Source organism: Poecilia reticulata, chromosome 2 (assembly GCF_904066995.2).
Source record: "Poecilia reticulata chromosome 2, P_reticulata-male-v2, whole genome shotgun sequence".
In the NCBI taxonomy this organism is placed as follows: Eukaryota; Metazoa; Chordata; class Actinopteri; order Cyprinodontiformes; family Poeciliidae; genus Poecilia; species Poecilia reticulata.
The window spans coordinates 5,065,069-5,088,283 of NC_088831.1; the positions used below are offsets into that span (position 1 = coordinate 5,065,069).

The following is a 23,215-nucleotide window of genomic DNA, read 5'->3' on the forward strand; positions in this document are numbered from 1 at the left end:
CACGGTTTCCTCAAACACTGCACTCATATTTCAGTCCGATTAAGCCACAAACTTCAATGGCTTTCTTGGGGTTTAGGGTGACAGACCAACACAAAGTAACACATGACAACTGTTAAGTGGACTGAAAAGAACACATTTTGCAATTATTTTTTTTGGATGACCCTTATCAAAACCCAACCTCCTTCAGACGTTCCCTGAATCCTTTGAATGAAGAAGTAATTTGGACCGAGACTGACTCCCAGACAGATAAACGGTGACTGCATGGAGTTACCACAGGGAGGTACCATTGGATGTCATTGGTGTGAAAAGAAAAATAAATATCATACTTTGTGGTATTTATTTTTAGGCGGGACGATTTACTGAAAAAACAAACGACTGGGCCCAAAATTGACTTCCTTCATAGGAGAGAAGCAGAGAATGCTTTATAGATACAGTCTGGTATGTGCAACGATCACATGCATTTTTTAGCACAAGACACATACAAATTGTAAAACGTAATACTTTTGAGAGAACCAGATTGTTGTTATGGCAACTCTTTTTTTGTCATTACCTTGTTCAAAGTGTAGTAAAAGAGGTAGAGAAAGCTAGAATACCTTGAAAGAGACTAAACACTGTTTCCATTCAAATGTAACATATGCATTGTCACTTAGAAAAAAAAGTTAAACGGTTCAATAAATGAACCTGTTAGCTGCGAGCTTGTGTTCTTATCATGGTTCATGTCCACGGTCCCTGCAGCCATCAGTGTAGGAGTGCTGGAATCCCCCTGTGTGGAGAAAGCGGTAACCTCCCAGTAATGGAACTGAATTCAGTTAAAACCACAAAGCACCACAAAGCTAACAGGAACAGGAAGTTACTGCCTGTGCACTCAGGAGTAGGACGTAATGTACCTGCTGCATCAATTTGATACTTTTTGCTTTGATTGTAGATTGGTCAGGGAGAGCGCAAAGTTTGTTTTTCTATTTTTTATTTTTTTATTTTTTTTTTACTTGAGCCTTTCAAGATGAGCGTTTGTTGTATTTCAAACATGGCTTTTGGCAAACATGTGTAAAAAGGTGCTGGGACTGGCTAGACGAAACCAAAATTGAACTTTGTAGCAGAATACTTTCGCGTGACTGAAACTAATGGGGCACATTCAGCTAAGCAAACAATTCCCATGGTGAAACATGGTGATGGCAGCATCATGTTGTGAAGAGGCTTTATCAGGTTCAGTGATGCTGGTCAGAGCTGATAGATGGCGCTACATTTCGGTCTGTACATGTTGTAAAGGTGTACTGACACACTTTCCAGATTTTTACTTGTAAAAATGTTTAAAACCATGTCCCGTTCACCTTCCAATTCACAATTATACTTTACTTTGTGGTGGTTTATAATGAACTGGTAGCAACAGGAAAGAAATCTGCTCTAGGATTCTTCTTGTTGAAAGGAAGTATTTCCTTTCCTCTGTCACCGCTCGCTTCTTGATTATGAGTGGTTAATTACTTTATGTAGTTGGCTTGCTCTTCTAGACAACCCTTACACCAACTGGCTTTAGAGTTTAGAGCATCTAGAATTATTTTATATGTGGAATTTAATTAAAATATTTTCAATTGAATTGAAATGTCTGTTATTATGTGTTTCTGTGTATTAAAATGATGTCTTGTTGCCTTGAGGAATCTAGGAAATCGCTGTAACCTCTGTGTAATGATTGCTGTGAAGATGGGTCCCTCTTTTTTTCAATTATTCAGTGAGGAAATTCAAGTCTGAGTGCTGTTTGTAAGCCTTCAATCAGATTGCAATAGCACCATCTAGTGGTTAATGGACAGCGAGCCTTCAATTTCTCTTAAAATGAAACATTTATTTATAGATGTATTTCTACCAACCAAAAGCGTATTTGTGACTCGAATCCTTTATAACATATATTTTTCATCGAAATGAGCTTATCACTCATTATAAAGACAGCTAACAATTTGGAAAAATACTGGCAAATATATTTAAGGTAAAAGCTTTGTTAGCCTGTTATTAACCTGTCAAACACTTTTAGACGTCAATGTTTATAATTCAGCTTTACAGGTTCCCACGGCATGATGCTGCCGACACTATGTTTCACAGTCATGTTAGCGTCTTAAATGAGTTGTGGGTTATCTGATATAGAATTCGTTCAAATAAAACTGCTACTTTCAGTTCTGGACCATAGAAATTAAAACAGCAGATAGGCGGGTCTTTAAACTGATTCTCCTCTCTCATTGGTTCGCCGCGCCATCAGTCACTTCCGACTTTCGCAGGCCGGAAGTGATGTAGAAACTACTCTCACTTCTCGGAAGTTGTTACGCCTCGAAACAGCAGTGCTAGTTATTACCTGAAAGCATTAAACTCGAAGGATTTTATTTGGTGTAATCAAATGGCTTATCCAGGATACGGCGGGGTGAGTAAAATAATATGTCCGAATGTGTTTGTCTTTTGTTTTTTCCCCCCCACAAGATACCAACTTTAGTTGGGTAGAAAGACAGACTAGCCCGTAACCTCCTGGGAAAGTTTTGAGCCTCAATTGTTCTGAGGGAGAAATGGGAGTATTTCATGTTGAGGAGAGTAAATGAGCAACGGTTCTGGTATTTGCTGCATGCTAAAATTAAATGCTGACTTCCGGGTGAAAAAACCCCGTTACGTTAACGCTGCGTCATAAAAGGGGTTTTATTTGGATATTTAGTTTATTTAAAACAGTAAAGTACGTTATCTACAATTTTCAGTTAAATATGTTTAGCCTAAATCCCCTGGAGAATTTGATGCTAAAGGTATAGTACAAAATAAAGAGCTCAATGCATCCATTGGTGTCTTTTAAATCTAAATAAACGAGGTGTTGTGAATGAAGGTGTCACGTGACAAAGTGAAAGGCGTGGACCAGGTGCCGTCAGACATGGTTTACCGCGCTTTGGATGAGCCATAGGTCAGAGTTGAAGCTTATCAAGCTTTCCATACATCTCGGATGTCGCAACTCATGCTGGGTTTGACGTCATACACGAGGTAACAGCGTTCTGGTTAAGGAGGTGGAATTTAAACTCGGCGACGTCCATTAACGTAGTTTACATGTTAATGTGTTGCATTAACAAGTTACAGACTTGTTACAAACTTCATTACTTCAACATTTAAGATGCACTTTGACCTCAAGAGATGATTTGTTTTGCAGATAGCAGAAAAAAATCACAAGCCAAAGTTAGACATACCTGTCTGTACATTTGGTCCATTAGTGTCCTCCATCTATATCATTCTGTCCATCCAGCCATTTGTTTAGCCTTGTGGTTGTCACCAAATCAGTCATCCTTCAATCATCTGTCTGTTCTTCATCATTTCATCCATCAATTATTCTTTTCACCTATGTCTGAGTGTCATTATTGTCTGAAGTTCAGATCCTGCTGTTACATGTTTAGAGGTTGAATTTCTCTCCTGTTTGATCCATTTCCTCAGTATGGTGGCCCCATGCCAGGGATGCCACAGCAAGGGATGCCAGGGGGCCCCATGGGAGGTCCCATGCCCGGGCAGATGGGTGGACACATGGGAGGTCCGATGGGCGGACACATGGGAGGCCCAGGACACCAGCCAGGATATGGCTCATACGGAGCAGGAGGAGGCTACCCAGGTGGATACGGCGCCCCGACCCCAGCTGCCAACGATCCGATGTGGGGTTATTTCACCGCTATCGCCGGACAGGTGAGCATCGGTGGGCTGCAAGTCCAAACAGAGAGAAGTTCTTGAAAACACAGATATGGGTTCTGTTTTCTGGGGAAGTCTTTACGCTTCCCCAGAAAATGGGGAAGTTAGTTATGAAAAAGCAGATGAACAATAATTGTTTTTTAAAATTATTATTATTATTAACTTTGTATTTGAATCCCCTGAATATGATCAGGGGATCATATTCATATTCAAAAACTGATGGATTTTTTTCCAAATCCATCCGTTTGGAAAAAACTGGTAGATTAAAAAGAAAACGAGTGTCTTTTATTCACAGTAATCAGACAGGAAATGGGCAGAGAGAAGAGAATGAAGACCTGCAGTCTGGGGTCAAACTGCTGAATCTACGACTAACAGCTTCAACCACACCTCTAAACCTTAGAGACATCTTTAGTTTTTTTTAACACCTGTAGTGGTCTCACTCTCTGTGCAGGATGGAGAGGTGGACGCAGAAGAGCTCCAGAGGTGTTTGACTCAGGCTGGATTCACTGGCAGCTACAACCGTAAGTTTATTTATGCTTCTGTATGATGGCTGAAACCAGATAGTTACAAACACTCATTTTCTCACGGTCTGGCATTAGATACGAATAAACATTTCCTGTTTTAGATCACTGGGGATTGCAACATATGTTTCTGTTTGTTCAATGCCAGAATCATAAGAGCCATAGCTTGGCTAAGGTTACTGTACCTTTATAAAGAAATGACAGAAGCCCAGGAGCCTCATTTATGAAAGAGTGCACAGGTTTCATACTAAAACTTGGTATACGAACAAATTTAGAAAAGTGCAGTGCTATAAAAATATTTGAATATATAAAGCCGTGTGCACGTACATACCTGCGCACCTTTTCTTTATACCTAATAATATAAATAATAAGAGCACAGCTGCTGGTCCGCCCTGTCGTCCACCCATAAATACATATGTAAATTAGTATAAATACCCAGAAGTCTGCCACCACGTCAAGCAATAACCATGGAAACTTTACTTGCTTGTAGCTGTAGAAGTATTTATTATAATAATAATTAGAGGTGTGCCGATCGATCGGTCACCGATCATAATCGGCCGATTTCCGTGAAAAAGTGTATGATCGGTGATCGCTGATCTCGGTCTCTTGTTGCCGATCACACAAACCGATCACCTGCATCTCATTCGCAGCCTGCTTGTGCAGCTGGTCTCCTCTTTCCTTCACACTGCGCAAACGCGCAGCAACAAATCCTAAGCGATGTGGAACTATAACGCACTGAGTCAATGGGGACGTTTGCGTGTTGCGGCGGAAAATGACCTCGGGGTGAAACACGTCAAAATGCATCAACACAACGAAGCTAATACGACATAAAAACAATGCCATACTTGACGGAGTTTGGCTACATCGAGGCTCACTGCAGTAAAAAAGACATGGAGGATCAGATAGCAGATAAAGCAGCGCACAGCTACAAACACTCACCCTGATTAGCATGACGGTCAGAAAGCTAAACAAATAACCCGCAAAATAATTTAAGTCTTTGAGCTGCGATGTAACATGAGACAGATAATCTCTAAAAAAATAACCGATCTCCTCCCTGCTCTGCATAATTACTCCGCTCAGTCAGAAACAGCCAATCAGAACTAGCAGTAATCAGCTAGCCGCCATGCTATCAGGAAGTTTTCATTCAGTAACTCAGGATTGTTTATTGTAATGGATCCTGTTTTTGCCTTTGAATGTTAAGTTTTATGCTTGAATTTTTTTGGCAATGTTGAGAGGTTTTATTTTGACTCTTTGCATTATTTAGCCTCTTCAGAGCCTTCATATGTCATCAGTCTGTTAAAGATAGTATTACTGATAGCAGTACAATTTGCAGAAGGCCTGTTTTGTTTAGTTTTCTTCTTGGAAAAAGTTATTAAATGTTTTAGACAAGTTTTTGTCTAAAATAAGGTGAATTAATGGTTCCTTTTTCCACATAATGTAACCGGTAGTGATAATAAATGATAAAAAAAAAAAAAAATTATTATGTGATCGGTATCGGCAGGAAAAAACCTGATCGACACATCTCTAATAATAATATATTTTATTGAAAAGGTGCTTTCAGGCTATAAAACATTACAATTACCAAGAGATAAAGGAGGAATGTCACTCCCATGTTTGGAAAATTGTTTCAGACTTTAGCACAACTGCAGCATGTGGTTCACTGGTGTGAAGAGGGATGAAGAAAAATGGAAAGAACTAGAATTAAACTTCAGATGAGTTGTGTGCTTTTATTCTACAAGAGTCCCTCTCGGCATCTGGTTCAGAGAGTTTCATAACCCTCTTCTAAAGAGGAAAACACGGTTATTAAGATGAATTGAGCACGATAAGGATTTTGTGCCAGCACAGCCTGACTAAAGATTCAAAGTATTGACTCTTACTCTGTGACTTCTTCTGGAACTGACCTGGATGATTTCCAACAACTGCAGGAAATTATAGAAAACTATTGCGAGAAGCTGGTGGAAGGTTACTGAACATGTTTCACAAGTTGAAAAGGCAGTGCTACCAACTACTGAGGAAATGTGTGTAAAGTTTTGGAATTTGAAAAAGTTACAGATGACATCTCTTTCCTAATAATCTGGCATTTGGTCATCTTAACCTAAAACAGAAAATATGTTGAATATCAGTTAAACATTGTGTTTCCTTTAAGTCAGGTTTTCTCAGTTCCTCCTGGTTTGGCTAAAAATCCAGGTTGATCGTTTCCCAAATGGGACGTTCCTGATCTTCCTCTTTTAAAGAATCTGAGTCTCCTGCTCACAGGCTGCTTCAAGTTTAAATATTAGATGAGATTAGTTTGCTGTGGTGGCAGCACCATGGGTTGAGACAGATTCCTGTTAGTTATTGACCAAATTTTAGTGGAATAAAAATTCGATTTTAAAGTAGTTTCTTGATGTTCAGAGACACAAAAAAATCACTATTATTGAAAATTAAACTGTAAATTTGCTGCATTTGTAACGAATACCTTTTTGTGTTTTATCTGTGCAGCATTTAGCCTGGATACCTGCAGGATCATGATTGCGATGCTTGACGTATCCTTTGTGTGACGGGTTCACCCCCCACCCACCTCCACCTGGACACGTGACCCGTTTATGAAAACTTAACCAGACCGTCTCCAGCGGGACTTCACAGGCAAGATGGGCTTCAACGAGTTCAAGGAGCTGTTCGCGGCTCTGAACGGCTGGAAGCAGAACTTCATGATGTTCGACCAGGACCGCAGTGGAACCGTAGAACCTCACGAGATGTCCCAGGCCATCAACGCCATGGGTGAGAGCGGGAAGCGTTCACGATGACGGATAGCCAGACAGCACCTGAAGGACGACTCTTAATTAAACTCATTTAGATCCAAATGAGCTCTGAGCTCATCTTCCATTTATCACTGCAGAGGAAACCGTCACTACTCATTATTTTTTTTTCTTCCTGTGTTTCAATAGATGCACTTGGTTTAAAATGAGTCAAGGTTCATTTTACCAGAACTCTGTGTGGTTTATCCCTCCACCCCCAATTTGTTCTGCATCAGGTTACCGCATCAGTCCTCAGGGCCTGAATGCAATCATAAAGCGCTACAACAAAGGAGGCAGAATCTACTTTGACGACTACGTGGCCTGCTGCGTTAAACTGCGAGCTCTAACAGGTTAGAACCTGATTGGTTCAGGTTTTCTCACAGAGCCTTTAATAGCACCTCTGCTTTGAAACACTGTTAACTGATTCATGTAGTCACCGCTTCCTTTTTCTGTTACAGACAACTTCAGACGGAGAGACACCATGCAGCAGGGGTCAGTCAGTTTCCAGTACGATGACGTAAGTGCTGTCACTTCTTCTTCTTCAGTATGTAGTTTGTCAGTAAAGAAGCTTTGCACAAGCATCTGTCACCTTATGGCCACATATTTCAACACGTTTGGGGAGTTTTGTGGGAGAATGACACACAAAGTGGAAGGAAAGTGACTCATAGTTAGAGTTCTTCTCTGTAGCTCAGCTGCAGCTCAGTAATGTTGGATTCTGATCAATCTAACTTTAAATGCTAATAAGGGAAACTGGCTGCAAGGTTTTATTCAGGAGTATTGGATTTTGATAATCTGGCAATCTGCATTATTTTTCTTGTACTCCTACAGTTATGTATTGTTTTTTTTATCAGTACCATAAAATTCTAAATATATTTGTTAAAGGAGCAGCATTATATAAAATGGACTTTTCAGAGGTTTTCATTATTTTATGAAAGACAAGAATTTGAGGAATCTTTTAATTTCCTGTGGCAACCATTCAGCTCTGTGAAACTTGTTTGGACCTACTGCCCCCCTTCAAGGCACAGCTCCTTCTCTGAGCAGCACTTCCCTGTGACTCCTTCAGACTAGCTGGCAGAAATTGGCAAATATCTGGTGGATCTGCATCTGTTGAGCCACTTTTCAGTGCAATGTTGGTAAAAACGCTGCTAAAGGGTTGATAGAGGAAAACTGTTGCGATGACTTCCTGAATGTCTTCAACAGGAGTTTTTAAAGAGACAGAGGCCCAATTTGTTAAATTACAAAGTCGCATTTCTTTTACGTCATATTTGAGTTATAAAATTGCACTGTGCCTAGAATACTGGCCCTTTAAAGCTTTTGTAAGAGCTGCAAAAACAAGTAAATATTTGAGTCGTTTTTGCATGTGGTGTAATCTAGACTTTGATGGTTGTTGTCCTGGGCAGCCAGTACTTGTATCTGTAGAGTATAAAGGTTTTCCCATAATTCCATGCACAGACCTGCTATGTTATCTGATGGTGCAACATTTGGACTTTGTGCTGTGATTAAAGACAACAGAGCAGCTTTATCTGTCAGCTTGTTGCTGAATGTGCTTTACCCGTTCTCTCTCCCTCTGTGTCTTCTGCCTACAGTTCATTCTGTGCACAATGGCCATCTAAGCCCCGCCTCCTGCCCCACAACCAGAGGTCAGAGCGTCCAGGGCAGTCAGGTCAGCACCTTGAGCCGGCCAGTATATCACACGGCAGGAAACAACTCCATGTTTGTAACGTTTGCGCTGGATATTTGTAATGCAAACGCAGACAGCATTATTGACATTAGAGGGGAGTTTTGGACAATTCACTGTACACCTGCTAATCTAATTTACTTTTACTTTGGAATACGTATAATGAACTAATGCATAAGGAATGTACTTACACCTGTTGTGCCATTATAATCAGAATATATGCTGAAGTATATCTTTTTATAGTTAGTTTCCAGTGCATGTTGTGAAATGTGATTGTAGAAGAAATTATCCTAAAGTGGTGATTTAATTTAAAATGACCATTTTCAGCTATGTTTATCATAAAAGATCACATTAGATATTTGCTATTCATGTTTACCCTGTGATTATTGGTAGTGCCTGAAATCTCACACTCAAAGCCAAACACTCCCTCTTCTGTAACAAATTCATATTTTTGTTAAAATAAACACATTACAATCATTAATTTTTCTATATTCATTTATACAATTGTGCATTATTTCCCAGTCTATTTACACAATATACTTCATTTCTTTAAATATAGTTAAGAACAGAAACATTCAGAGTAGCTGTTAAGTGTCGCATTGTATAAAATACAGTGGCAAACGTTTAAAAAAATGCATAAAAACAATTGTGAACAGCACTAGATTTAAAAAGTGACATTTAGATCCAGTACAGCAAGGTTGCTTCTCTGTGCAAAAGTTTGCAAATCCCATCAAAAGTTCAGCAGACGAGCCGGCAACTCAGCTCTGTGTCTCAAGACAGATGATCAAAGGAAAGAGGCGGCGCTCTGGTGGAAATACTTGGACAATTTCTCTTTAGGTCTGTTTGATGTCCTTAGTTTGTCTGTTTATAATTTTAGATATTCTGCTGGTATGATTTGAGGGATCGGGTAAAAACTAGCCTAATTCTGCATGCAGAATAAGTGGATGGAGAAACAAAGACTCTACAGTGCTGGGAAAAGGTTGGTCTCCTCGCAGCTTTCTGTTTTTGCATGTTTACTTTCAGATCAAACTAATTTTAATGGAAAATATAACCTGAGTTAATACAAAAGGCAGTTTTCATTTGTTACATGAATTAAAAGGCCAAACCAGCATGGCCATTTGAGGAAAATTATGGTTTTAAACTTTGACAAATGAAATTTGAGGACTCCAGTTTGTATCTACTCTGGCTATATGTCTGAAAATAAAATTAGTTTGATACAAAATGAAACATGATGTAAAACATCTTCTTCACACCGTTGTATAGGATAAACATCTTTCTGCCTTGCTACATTAAGAGGTGATGTATTGCATCCATTCCCACAACAGGCTCAGAAACCGTGAAACACAAACCACCAATGAAATGGGTACAGTTTCGAAAAATAGGTCTTGGATGTTGTGCTGACTGTTTGTTTATATAGAGACCCAGAATGTTTATTGGGGTTGATGCTGGAATCGGATCCACTTCAGCATGCAGATCAAGTTAAAATGATGGTAGAGTATCTGACAGCTAACCCTATTTGTATATGAAGGCTAGAGCAAGCGAATAAAGCTATGACCAAACTTTTTTTTTTATCTCTAGTTTTTCTGATTATACTTTCTTTCAGGAAGTTGTAGTTTCTCAGAAAACAACGGAAGACCTAAAGCATGCACCGTCCTGCTCTCAATGACAGAAAAGAAAGTTGATTTAAGGGTATTCGAGTGCCTTGGTCTCTCGCTATCACCGTCGCATCCTTTTCCCTTTAAGTGTTACTATGACACTTAAAGGAACAGGGCATCTGTCGAACACAATGTACTAAAAACCAATTTAACTGAAGCTCTCACTAAATTGGATGATGTCGATTTTAACTCATTTGTCCTACATGACATGTCAATGACAAAGCAAGTGAATGTATCAGAAACGAGCTCCTTATTGTTAAAAGTAGGTTTTTCTCTGTTCAGATGGTTGTAAGGTTCAGGTCCACCAGTGTTGCCTGCACTGGCCCGTCATTATTGCTCTCAAAAGGCGAGGTCTTGTTCTTCTGGTTGTGGTGGACTGTAGGCACGCTAAATATACACACAGATCTTATGGGGCAAAAACAGTTCCAACTTTAAAGCGGTGGCGTAAAATCTACAATACAGGGCAGCGTCACATAATGCATGCCATATTTTCTCTGAACTTTGAGGTTAGCTGGTAAATTCTAGAAAGTGTAAGCGCTAACGTAACCTCTAAGCTCTGGTAAAGTAGGGCCTGTATTATTTTGCGGTAATGCCTCAGTGAGTTTCAAGTAGCTTTGTTCCCTATGTAGAGGGTATAGATGTAGAAAACTAGCTACAGTATTCTGAGCATGCCGATCACACCTGAACGCCTCGGGAGTTGCAGCCTGTGTGAGGAACATGCGACAGAACGGAAAACGTGAGAACGTAGATCATGCATATCTAGAAGTAGCACATTAGGTGCTTTGTGTTGCTGGCAGTGGTCTATTTGAACTATGTACAGGATAGCTGATGATGACTTTACATATGTTTAATAATATAGAGTATAAATACCTCAGTATAAATGGATTTTGTACATCTAGATCAGAGCTGGGGAGGGCTGGGCTTCAGAGATGTTCTCAAAAGGAATGGAAGAAAATCTACAGTTTTTAATCCTTTGCATAATTCAGTCTCTTTCTTAGACCCTGAGTCAAGCTTAAGAGAAGACCTTTAGTCTCGAAGGGTTGTGGGCGGGGCTACTGTCCTGGAAGGCCGGGGTCAGACACGGGCCTGTGGAGTCCCAACGTTCCTGAGCTGCCGGGGACGTCAGGGAGGGAAGCCTGCCGCCCCGACGGGAACCGCGCCGGTGTGGCTGGACCGCTGCTGCCACTAGTCATGTCTCTCTGCTCTGGGTAGGGGGCGCTGTCCAGCAGCCCTGCTGGAAGAGTCTGTGTGTGGACAACTGGAGAGGGGTCTTTGGGTTTCATAGCAGAGCTCTCTGAGTCGGGGCCCTGAGGAACAACGAAAAGGTTACAGTGTTGGTAGCACACTGATTATTTATTTATTTTTAAAACAAAAGCACCACTTCTACAGATTTAAACTGAGTGAATACTGAAAAGCTGTGGTAGAAAAATAAAGGCAACACAAAAGTTTTGAGACAAGGTGTTGGACTGTAGCAGTGTGTTAACACACACTGTCCCATTCCGGTTTACCTGTGGCAGAGGCGGAGCTGGGTCCAGGGTGAGGTCCGTCTGGATGGCCGGTGCCGGCTGGACCCTGATGGGCGGGCTGTGGTACTCGGGGCTGGAGGTGACGGTGCTGTAGGCGGGGGGGCCAGCAGCGGTCTGCCTTTGGAGGAGCTGCAGGATGGCCTGGATGTCTGCAGTCATCTGGGACTCCAGTCTGATCACACATACGATACACACACACACACACACAAATGGTTTTCTGTGAGGAAATTCATCAGTCTGGGTTTCATCAGTCAACTTAATGAGAGAGCAAACCTGGATGAGAAAACAAATGAACACATCTGTCGTCCTAAATCAAGCCTTCTGCAGCTATTTAATTCCTAAACCAAGCCAAACATTAGCAGAGATGATTGCATTAAACTACTTAGCTCTTGCTGTGATCTCATCACTACAGATTATTTATTTACTTTTCGCTGTGCCTGAGCTGCTCTGAGTTTGCGGCTGCAGCAATCAGGATCGTTTCCTCAACATACACTGGGGAGAAATTAAAGGAATGAAAATGAGCGAGCATCAATCAGATCTGCTGAAAACCATCGGTTATACAAGTCGGCTGTCAACACCCACTTAAAACACTAGAGGGAGACACTGAACTTCCAATCTGATACGTTACCCTCTATAATAGAAGTATATTACCCTTCGTCTTGTCCCTGCTACAAACTTTGTATTTTATGACACAAAGTACATGCAAAGAGAACAGACTGTGATGTCAATCTGAATGCCATCTCATTAGTTTGCCAGGTGACTCTTCAGAGGGACTAAGTCCTGCAAGAGCCACTGATCAGCATCAATATTGTGAATAATGACAGATGATGAAGAATCATTATGGCAAATGAAAATGGACAACTTAAAGAACACGGTGTACCCAAAGTTGACGTGTTAAAAGCAGACAGAAAATATTATCAAGGACTAAAGTGACTTTGGAAACTGATGTCTGAAAACCCTCCAGCTGCAGCTCATGTGGGTCTGAACACAAAAAACTGCTTGAATTGAAATCCTCCAGATGATCAGGTGAGTATTTATCATCACCAGGCATGGACAAAAAAACCCAAACTATTTGTTTTCTAACTTATGACTATGTTCAAGACATGGTCTGTTTGCTCAAACAGTAACAAATAATGGGTTAGTTAAAGCAAACTAACATTACAATGCTTTTAACCTGAATATAATTAACAATAAAATTTCATCTTAATGTTCACCTTTTCAGTCATACCATGTAAACAATTTGGTTTATATTCAGAGCAGCTGCACTTATATTGGCATTAAACTGCAGACTGATAAACTAAGTACATTTTCTTTGTCAATAACTATGTGCTACTTAGTTATTGACAATTTTGATCAAAGAAATTGATCAAAATTTCTGGTTTTACTGTGAATACTTTTTTAAAGCACTGTAAAGTTTATGCAACATTGCATCAATGGCTGAATAGTAGAAAAAAGCAGCTCAGGAAGTCGTTTTCCGGCACTGTGCGAGTTCGCCGTGACGTCTGCACCTCGTAGCAGCGTTCTATAAATAGCCTCTGCCTGGCTGCTTCACCCTCATCTGGATCAGAGCAGCAGCCAGGAGCCCCGCCAGCCGCTCACTGTTCCCCCTGCATTAGCCTCCACTGTCTGGTCTCAAATGTATGTGCGAGTTCTCAGCCAATTAGAGTTTATATTATGGGCCCTGCTCTGTGAGCTGTAGAGGAAGGTGATGAAAAATAAAAAGGCCTATTACAAGAAATGGAGTCAAACGCAGCAGTGGGCTGCCGGGTAAAGATCCTGACGTCTGAACCTGCTCCCACCTGTTCAGGTGCTGCTGCAGCAGGTCCAGCCGTTGCTCCACCTCCCCGTAGGTGAGGTCCGTGTCGCTGTCGTCCTCCCCGGCTGTGTCTCGATTTTGAGCCGACTCCTCAGCCGCTGCCGCGCCGGGATGAGGCGGCACCCAGTCCTCTGCCTGGAGCTCTGGGAGGAGATGGGAGGTTAGTGGAAACCCTGTGCCTGGTGGGGGACGTCAGACGTATTGAACTTTTGACATTTTGGCATAGAAAAGGGATTAATTGAACTATTAGGTGAGTTTTGAAAATCAAAATGGACGCCTCATGTTTTAGGTTTTTATTTCTGAAAAATACAAAAAAGCTCCTATTTCACAATCCCCTGCTGAAGGGAGCAACATGATGCTGCCACTGCCATGCTTCAGGAAGGGGATGGACAAAAAAGTGTTGATCTATCTCATAGAAGGTCAAGAAGAGCAGCACTGTAATGTGACAAACTGCGTAAAAGTTGAAAAGGTATAAATACTTTCCATAAATTTTTCTCTGAATCTCTCTGCCGCACCAAAGAACGCCCTCAGCCAGTTGGGCTCTCAGCAGGAGATTTCTTCTGCCTCCTTTCAGAAATGAATGGCTGGAGATTAAATTGACATTCCCTCCCTGGGCTGTAATCAATATCACTGCTCTCTACCTTGGCAGTAATCCTCTTACAGCTGTAACAGCTGAATTATGGGATATTACTATCAAATCAACGCGCTGACACCGTTTCCTCATCTCGCATGCCAGCGGCGTAACGGCATGTGAGCTGCAGGTTTCTGTGGGCCGACAAGGCGGTGACGCTGTTCCGTTTGGAGAAAATGAAGCAGCAGACACAACGTAGTCGCCGTGGGAACGTGGAGAAGTTCTGCCCAGATCTCCCGTTACAAATCAAACTTTACACGTGTTATTTTGTTCCTTCTGTCCTGTGCATTAGTGAGTTACTGTTCACTTTAACACTGATCATCATCTAGAATCATCACATAAGTAAAGTGTGACACTAATTTTTACTTCTTTCTAATAAATTGTACAAAGGTAAAGAATTTTTGATTTTATACAAGTTTAATTTGAATGAATATTTACCACATCAGTGCTGGGACTAGATTAAACATTTTTATCAAGTTCATTGCAGGTCAGTAATGAATTTATTTGAAAAGTATACATGTACAAAACAAGCAACATTTTTAATTCACAAACACTGTTTGGTGCTAAATCAAAAATAAATGGACATAGTTATCCGTTTAATTTTTTATACATTATAGTGTTTCAGGAACAGAGGATGCTACCATTAGCATTGTTGACGTCTGCTGCTACATCATATTTAGCATAGAGATGCTATTTTAGAAATTAACAGCTTTCCTCATAGGCTAACTGCTTTTAGCACAATTTAGTCTTTACCAGCGTCCAATCAGATAGTTTTTAAGCAAAGACAACACTGATTGTCTTTGCTTAAAAACTAGTCACTCTTCACTATTAAATGAACCTGAATGAAGGACAGAATCACCTTTATATTCCTGGTTCTGTGTGTTTCCTTCAGCCTGGGCCTCAGGAGCCCCGCTCAGCCCGAGACCCAGGGTGTGGTCCCTAACAACCGGGTAACCAAGCACACCAGAACACAAGGGCCTCTGCTCCTCTTCCTCTTCCCTGCCTTCCTCCTCTTCCTCATCCTCGTCCTCGTCTTCCTCCCCCTCCTCGGCGGACTCTCTCCTGTCCTCGGCCGGCGAAGAGGCGTGGACGCCGCGGCCCTTCTTGGCGTCGCAGTGTGGGGCTGCCGGCTCCTTGTGTGAGCCTGTAGGGAGAAACGGTAATCAGGGAACAGGAAGTTCTACGCTCAGACTTCCTCTGGGATGACAACAGGTGGAGACTGGCTTTGCTTTGGGGGTTAAACTGAGGACAAACATCAACTAAATGTCCTCAGAACTCAGGCAATTATACATCACACTTTGTTTTTATATTAAGAGGACAAGAAATGATTTGTTTTTGAGATTTTATGCAAAAGTTTAAAGTAGGGTCAAGTTAATATCTAAGACTTCAAAAAAGAAAAACTATAGATGCTCCCAATCCAATATAACTGAGCCTGAACAATTTGGCAAAGAAGAATGGTTCTAGATTTAGAAAGTGGTAATTAGTAACTTTCATAATCATAACCAATGTGAATGTTTTCCCCGTGTGTGCTGGTTATAAAACGATCAGTTTGCTCAGTCTGTGCTCTCTGTGGTGGTAAACTCACAGATGCTTGTAGCCATGACGACCAGTTAAATTGTTCTGAAGCCGACCCGAATGCCGAGTGCTGCTGTGTGGACTCATCTTTGTGTACAGGCAGTCAAATTACAGCCACTCCCGTCTTGGGGGTGAGAGAGCAGAGACCCGGGGTTGAGAAGTCGAACGTCTTACAAATTCCTCCGACTCTAATCTTCTGACTGCTGAGAGTCGGCAGAATCGACTGAAGTGATGCCATCAGCAACACCAACACAATAGTGTCACTCAGGATCTACTACTCTTAAAAACTGCTGCTTTGTTTTCAACCAACGGAGACGGAGCTTCGTCAGTCTTCGCAGACGGCCATTTTGAAATGCAGTCAGACTTTATTAAACCTCTTAAAAATGGAGAAATAAGAAATGTGTGGCAGCCATATTGGATTTCTAGGCAAAATGTCGACATTTTGACAGAACAAAACTCAGAAAAATTATTAACAACGGTAATATTTCATTTTAAGTCAAAATTGATACTGCTCTGACTGAAGCTAAATTTGGTTAGGAAAAAAAAAACTACATGCAAAAATACACATCTACACTACACATCTCAGCTATGACACATTCATAGCCTGCGCAGATTTGACTTTCCCCTGGAATAACTTACAAAAGTGAAGATTTACAGTGTAAGGGATAACAGGAGGTGGAAAACCAGCTGCTTGTTTTAGCTGAGGACAGTCTGGAGTGAGAAAAACTCCACATGATGCCGGTGTTCAGCCAGCCTAGCTCATGTTGCAGCTCTGACCTGCTAACGGGGGAGGTGAGCGTTGTGCTGCAGTGTGCTGCGTTGTGCTGCAGGCCTCTGTGTGTTGAACCATTTTTAGGCCCACAGAGGAGCGTCTTTTTTTGACTCGGCTCCACCTGTTCTGGGTGCACAGGTGCAGGGAAATGTCCTTGTTACAACAGATGTCCTGATGATCAACACATGCTTGTGGCCACATAAAACACCGACTGATGTCTAAACACTCGTGGGCTCTCAAGCCTATAGAGTAATTCTTCCTAAAGTAAAGTTTGTCAAAGCGAGCCTAGCTTGTTGATAACAGCTGTGCAATAGAAGGTCAGAAACTTTATCCTGTGAACTTTGAATATGAGACTCTGACCTACTATCTGGGTTCCATGTTGATATTTTGGATGAGTTGAGTCAGCAGAGAAGTTTAGACGTCCAGTTAGAGAGCAAGAGACCAGAAGAGCGAAAGAACAAGAAAATAAACTTTAAATCCCAGAGTGTTGAACTGTTAGGAGGTTTACCACATTGAGTCGTATTATGAGCGCCAACTTCAATGTGGTTTAATGGAATTCTGATAATAATATGCTAACTTGTTTTTTTCTTGTAATCTTTGCAGTTATTTTCAGATTTGTAGAATTATTCAGGTTTACCTGTGGAGGATTTCCTCTTGTATGAAACCCGTCTGCGGCTCTTCCCGTCCGCCATGTCAGGGTCACTGGGGTAGGTCGTCTGCACAGCAGGGAACATGTGGTCAGGTTCAAACCTTCTGCCCAGCAAAAACACTCAACTTTTAAAACTTTATTACAATATTTCATGGAAAAACCACGTCGTCAGTGTGCTATGTTGGGAATTCATGCACAAAGTTCTGCTTTGTCTGTTAGGATACATTATTCTGGACAATAGATTGTTAAAGTTATTGTGAGAATTGATGACATTGTTGTTTTGAGACAATTTTCAAGTAATTTGGTAAAAAAAATAAAATAATTTAACATAGAAACAGGAAGACATTTAAACACAAAACAACAAATAAAATGAATCTTTTCTTTAAAAAAAAGAAGCATTTTTGAACTAATCATTTTTCATTAACACTCTTGATGAGCCATATGTCAGCACAAGTTAAAGTGCAAATAAAACATTAAAAGTTAAATCTTGTATATCTGTGTTATGGTCATAGAGGTGCTGATTTCTGGTTGGAAATTATAATTCATGCTGAAAAAGGGAAATTTTTCCTCTATGGACAAAAGCAAGTTCATCTCTGAGGATCTGCAGGAAGCATCTTGCTGTCGATGAACAACCTTTAACACCTGAATGTTTAATGAGTTTAATGACACTAGAAATTTTTAAAAAGTGCTTGGACAGAATGTTGGAGAACAACTGCAGAGTACAAGTCCTCCTAGTGTTACTTTCCATTTAAAACTTTATATTAATTCTGTCTTTTCACAAGTTAAAAAAATAATCAGATTAATTCATTCATATTGAAACACCTTAATGAGTCATCATTTCTAAATCTAAACTAAAATCAGATACAACCACAGCTGCACATTAACCCAACAACCTCAACACTAAGATAAAGTCAATTTTAAGGCTATTAGCTTTTTTTTTATTGGCATAAAAGCACACCACACTGTTCAGAATATCAGTTTTGAAACTAATCCCAATGAAATACATTAAAGTTTGTGGTTGTGCCTTGAGAAAATGTTTAAAGGCTTAACTTGTCAGAGTGTCTTTATCCTGCAGAACGTGGACAGGTTGTGACCTTTTGGGTTTAAAGTGAGTAACAGGAACTGTGTCCGGTGTCGTTAGGTCACCGTGTCTGTCCTGTTTTTACCGTAATCTCGCCGTGTTTCTCATGTGTCTGATCTCCTCGGCCCTCTTTAAATAAATAACAGAAGACAACTACAACCTGCGTGCCAGCTCTCTAGTTAAAGGATAAAACGACACAGTAATGCAGACTAACATGCTCCCTCTTTCTCCGTCTTCCAGTAAAGCAGCAGTGAAAAGAAAAAAGTCCAACTCAGCGAAAACGTTTCCGAAGAGAATGACTGAATTAAGTAAAGAGGAGATAAGCAGAATTAATCAAGAAAAGCTTTCATTCCAGTCAATGGTCTTTTAAAGTAAAGCAGAATCAGTGGTTTTTACTTCAAAGGCCTCAAATCCCTTTGAATCTCTTTGATCAGACCATCTTCAGGTCGCTGGTTTCACCTTCATGCTGGCTACCTTTGCGTTTTCATCCCGAAGATCAAAGGTCAGCTCCAGGTTGGTGAAGAAGTGGTCGGCGAACTCCGGGTACATGTCGAGCACCTCCAGGATCTCCTCCCTCTGGATGGTGTGCAGGTCGCAGTAGCTGAGTGCGCGGACGTCGGCGCACGACTTCCCCGGCTTGGCGAACAGGTGGATCATCTCGCCGAAGATGTCGTTTTTACCTGGAGAGGGCGCAGGAGGACAAACATAAAAGATAAAGAAACACGAGTCAGGACACACTTATCACTCCTGGCTGTTGGTCACATGAGGAGGAGGGATGTGGCTCAAGATTTCCACAGAAACAGCCGTATCTGAAACCAATGGTAGAGGTGCAGAAACCTCACTTTGTAAGTTAGAAAATACGTTTCCGATGAGTCTCGTTTGTCAGATTAAAATATCTTTTTAAAATAACCTTTAAGCAGGTATTACACAGGCTTTTAATTGAAACCACATTTGTTTTTTGTATATTTTTTTTATTGTAGTATTCTAATTTTAAATGTTTTTATTAGCTGTTAGCAGCTAAGATCAAGGAAGTTGTTCAGTCGTCACTCTGTCTAAATTCAATTTAATTCAGAAATACTTTATTGATCCCACAAGAAAATATTAAACATTGTTGTAACTCGTTTAATTAAAAAGTTACAAATTAGGTTTTTAAATCCAGTGGTTATTAAAGTAGATCTATTCAATGCTAGTCAATAATGAGAACTTTGTGACATTTTAATATAAATATTGATGGTAATCAGACTTTATTCACGTTCTTGATCTGTGTTTGTCATATTGCTAACATGGTGAAAGTAACTCGAGAATATAAGTAGTTTCAGTATCTGAAAACCTTTTTTCTATGCTTGCTCTTTGGTAGTGGAAACCGAATTAGAAAACCAGTTTGGGCACTGGAGGCATTTCATTACAGCTTCAAACTGGGACTACGTTGTGAGGAGAGAGAACTCGTAAAGTGGAATACACCTGCTGGTTTTATGGGATGAGAGGAAAGGAGAGCAAATGAAAAATGCTCTAATTATATCTGGAAGATGTCGATAGCAATTTGTGCTTCGGCTGCAGCTGTGGTCATGCTCGGCATCCCAACACAGAGACAATCACACGCACACACACACACACACACACACGCACGCACGCACGCACGCACGCGCGCACACACACACACAATCTCTCTAACCCTTTTATCTTCTGTCATTTTACTTTCATCATCATTTCTTCTTCTTCCTACCTTCTATTTTTATCTGTCTCTATCTGCAGCCTGGCTCGTTTTTTTTTTCCTCCATTACCAAACACACTGAATTTCCTGTTACTTTCATTCCATTATGTGTCCGCCCCCACTCTCTTCTGTTCACTTCATCTTGGGGAACTTTACACAAAACGCCAGCAAACCCAGTCGTATCGCAGTGCAACATAGCCATCTGCACTTAGTGCTAAAAAGACGGGAGTTCAAAGCTGAGCAGCCTGCACTGATGGGACCGTCAATTTGTGCTTCTTTTGATGTGTCACAGTGACTCATTAACAAGACTAATTAAAAACCATGTGCATTTCTACTTTAATTTTTGAATTATGAGTCTGTCTGTGTGGGTGACGCCACTATAACCAGTGATTCAGTTGCAGCAACCACACTTTGTAACTAATGCAGAGTCATCACGATGGGAAGAAGCAGAGAAATGAGAGGCGAGTTAGGTAAGCTGTAAAGGTAACGGGTTGTACAGGGCTTGATTTATTGGTGCACATCTTTACAGTTCTTAGGAAAAGATTTTGTAAATTGCGTATTTATTTCCTTTTGTTTCATAATTTTACACCAAACACACAAAAACCCAGAAAAATACCCAAAACAAACTGAGTAGTTGGTTTATTTGAGATATGAAATGGTGTTTTTTCAAGTTATGTGGAACTAGTTAGTAATTAGTTACTAGCCACTTCTTCAAGAAAGCAATCCAGTTACTGCACTGATTACTTATTTTCAAGAGTAATTCTTGTGTTTCGAATAGACATAAAAAATGGAGAAAAAAAATACAATTGTTGACTTTAAAAAAAAAGAAAATTTCCAAAAGTCAGACCTTTTCCCCTTTTGAAATTCTGAAAATCCTGTGGTTTTTCTAGAAAACTTAGATTTTTGGGAGGACCTTCACCCTTTATTTTTGTTCTATCTACAGTGGCACTGATACTCTGTCATGCATCATTGAAAAGTGCTGCTGGGGTTTGAAGAAAAAGCATCAACTCACCTAGAATGGCCACCACGATGTCATCTTTCAGGATCTCGATGGAGCCGCGCGACACAAAGTAGAGCGCCGTGAGCACGTCTCCACTGTGGACCAGCGTGTCTCCGGGGGGAGCGTGGGTGGTCTTAAACCTCATGGCCAGGGCGCGGAGGCAGCCCTTGGTGGCCCCGCGGAACGCCTTGCACCCCTGGAGGAGGCTCTTGTTCAGGTGGAGGCAGATATCCGCCTGCAGGCACTCTGGGAAACCCTTCAGCACCTGGGAAGGAGTTAAAGGTCAAAGAACGTGTGAATGGCTGTGGAAGCGTTTTCAAACTGCGACTTTCTTGTGTGATTTTCGTTCAGGCTGATGTTTGCGTGTCAATTTGAAAAGTTTTTCCAGAGAAATTTGCTACAGTTGCCACGTGTGTTCTTCCCTTCTTCTCAAAACCTAAACCGCACAGTTAAAAAAATACAACAAAACAAAACAAAAAAAAAACACCACAAGCTCCTTCAGAGTTTTTAGAGAACGTTAGAGCGGACAAGACAGAACATTCACAGATTCACCTAAAAGACAGCACAGATTGAATAATGTTCTCTATTTGAAAGTTAAATCTTAACATGTACATGAAAAGAACTAACACTTGAACTTCTCCATATTTTATCAAATTACAAACACAAACATTGTGTATTTTATAATGGATTTTATGCGACAGACAAACAGGGTAATGAATAAATGTGAAGTGAACTTGTTTCTTTTTGTTTATTTGTTATCTTCCCAAATGCAAATCTGTAAGATTCTGGTCAGAGTTGACCAAAGAATACTATGCCAGCGTATCAGGACCACTGTAGATAAAAAATAAAGAATTACATTTTTATCAAAAATCTCTGAAATTTTCTAGAAAAGACAAGGAAATTTCAGAGTTTGGAAAGTTGTACATTTTCTACTTTTGAAACTCAGAAAATTCCCAAAGTCCTATATGTTTTGACTTTTTAATCTTCTCAAAAAAATGTGGGATTAATACCAAAATCAGAGGCAAAATTTCGACTTTTCAAATTCAGAAATTTTCGCATTTTTTCAGAAAGTTTCTGATATTAATCTCACAATTCCTGTCTGTTCGGGTGGAAAATTACTCTAAAATAAAAACTACAAAAAATAAAATAAAATCTCCAATGGCACTAATATGCTGCTGTAGAATACGGTACAATCTTGCCAATTATTTCTAAAAACATTATTTTAGCCTCCAGAGTCAGTCCCAAAAAGCTGGTAGATGTAGTTCTACAAAGTATTACTTTTTGTTGGTTTAGCACAAAAATCCAAACAATAAATTTGTGTCTGCAATGTAATAAAATCAGAAAAGGTTCAAACAGTATCAATAAAATCACAAATCATCTTAAAAACTCTTCTTAGAAGGTTAGCCTATAAATACAGCAGTTTTAGTTTGGATAATATAATTTTTTTTGCTTTTACTTTTTTACATGGACTACTGAAAGTCGGTAACTTATAGTACACTTACCATTTAAAGACAAAACTACAGAGAACACAAAACAACTAATGTTCCTCGGACAGCTTGAGCTGACTGTAAATAAGCACCACGTTATCAGACGCTGGAAGGCAAAGGAAAAACCAAAAAACTTCTTGGGGACACGTAAGTGACAGTTCAAATGAGTTAACACAATTCTTCTCTCTGTTGTTTTCATATCTAAAACTCAATGTGCCGGTAAGACGAGCAGCGCAAAAGAAATGTTGCCTGAACCGATTTTTCTGGCTCTAACAAACCTTTTGTTGCTCGTTACCAAAAAATATGTACATAAAAGAAAGAAAAAAAAGCTTTGGATTTGAAAAAGAAAGACTGAACAACATTTGGCAAACGCAGGTGCCACCACAGTGTCCACAGCCAAGTGTCCCACAGTGGGAGGGAAACCTGGCAGTGGAAGGCGAGGCAGTGCCCACTCTTCTAGGCATGACTCACTCCGTCTCTGATATCCAATGAATATCATGGGGTTGTGTTTGGATACACAGACTTCATGCAGAAAGCACCTCCTTCAGGCCACATGCAAGTCTATCGGTGATAGACTTATTAGTTGGCCTATTTAGGACGATTACTGTCCTGGGTGTTTTGTATTTTTTTTTTTAACAAAGACATGCTCTGA

The 23,215-nt window shown here is 40.4% G+C and overlaps 2 protein-coding genes across 5 annotated transcripts in view; one reads left to right on the top strand and one right to left on the bottom strand.

Moving 5' to 3' along the window:
• Positions 1–2,242: 2,242 nt before the first annotated feature.
• LOC103474249 (grancalcin-like) lies at positions 2,243–9,141 on the top strand. Its single transcript, XM_081615659.1, has 8 exons — positions 2,243–2,401; positions 3,439–3,681; positions 4,136–4,205; positions 6,687–6,730; positions 6,818–6,965; positions 7,219–7,332; positions 7,441–7,499; positions 8,569–9,141. Exons 1-8 carry the CDS (start codon positions 2,378–2,380, stop codon positions 8,593–8,595), a joined length of 729 nt encoding a protein of 242 aa, XP_081471785.1. The 5' UTR covers positions 2,243–2,377; the 3' UTR covers positions 8,596–9,141.
• LOC103474219 (voltage-gated inwardly rectifying potassium channel KCNH7-like) overlaps positions 9,138–23,215 on the bottom strand; it is a 61,849-nt gene continuing 47,771 nt past the window's right edge. For 3 of the 4 annotated variants that reach the window (XM_008425045.3, XM_081615634.1, XM_008425061.3), the window contains 7 exons: positions 21,089–21,341; positions 18,840–19,045; positions 17,273–17,351; positions 15,148–15,432; positions 13,641–13,800; positions 11,824–12,013; positions 9,138–11,622 (listed from right to left, as the gene is read on the bottom strand). In XM_008425045.3, the coding sequence (XP_008423267.2) occupies positions 11,368–11,622; positions 11,824–12,013; positions 13,641–13,800; positions 15,148–15,432; positions 17,273–17,351; positions 18,840–19,045; positions 21,089–21,341 (1,428 nt within the window). In that variant the 3' untranslated portion in view covers positions 9,138–11,367. The remainder of the gene's footprint in view (positions 11,623–11,823; positions 12,014–13,640; positions 13,801–15,147; positions 15,433–17,272; positions 17,352–18,839; positions 19,046–21,088; positions 21,342–23,215) is intronic. The other variant, XM_008425051.3, reaches the window with a different exon arrangement.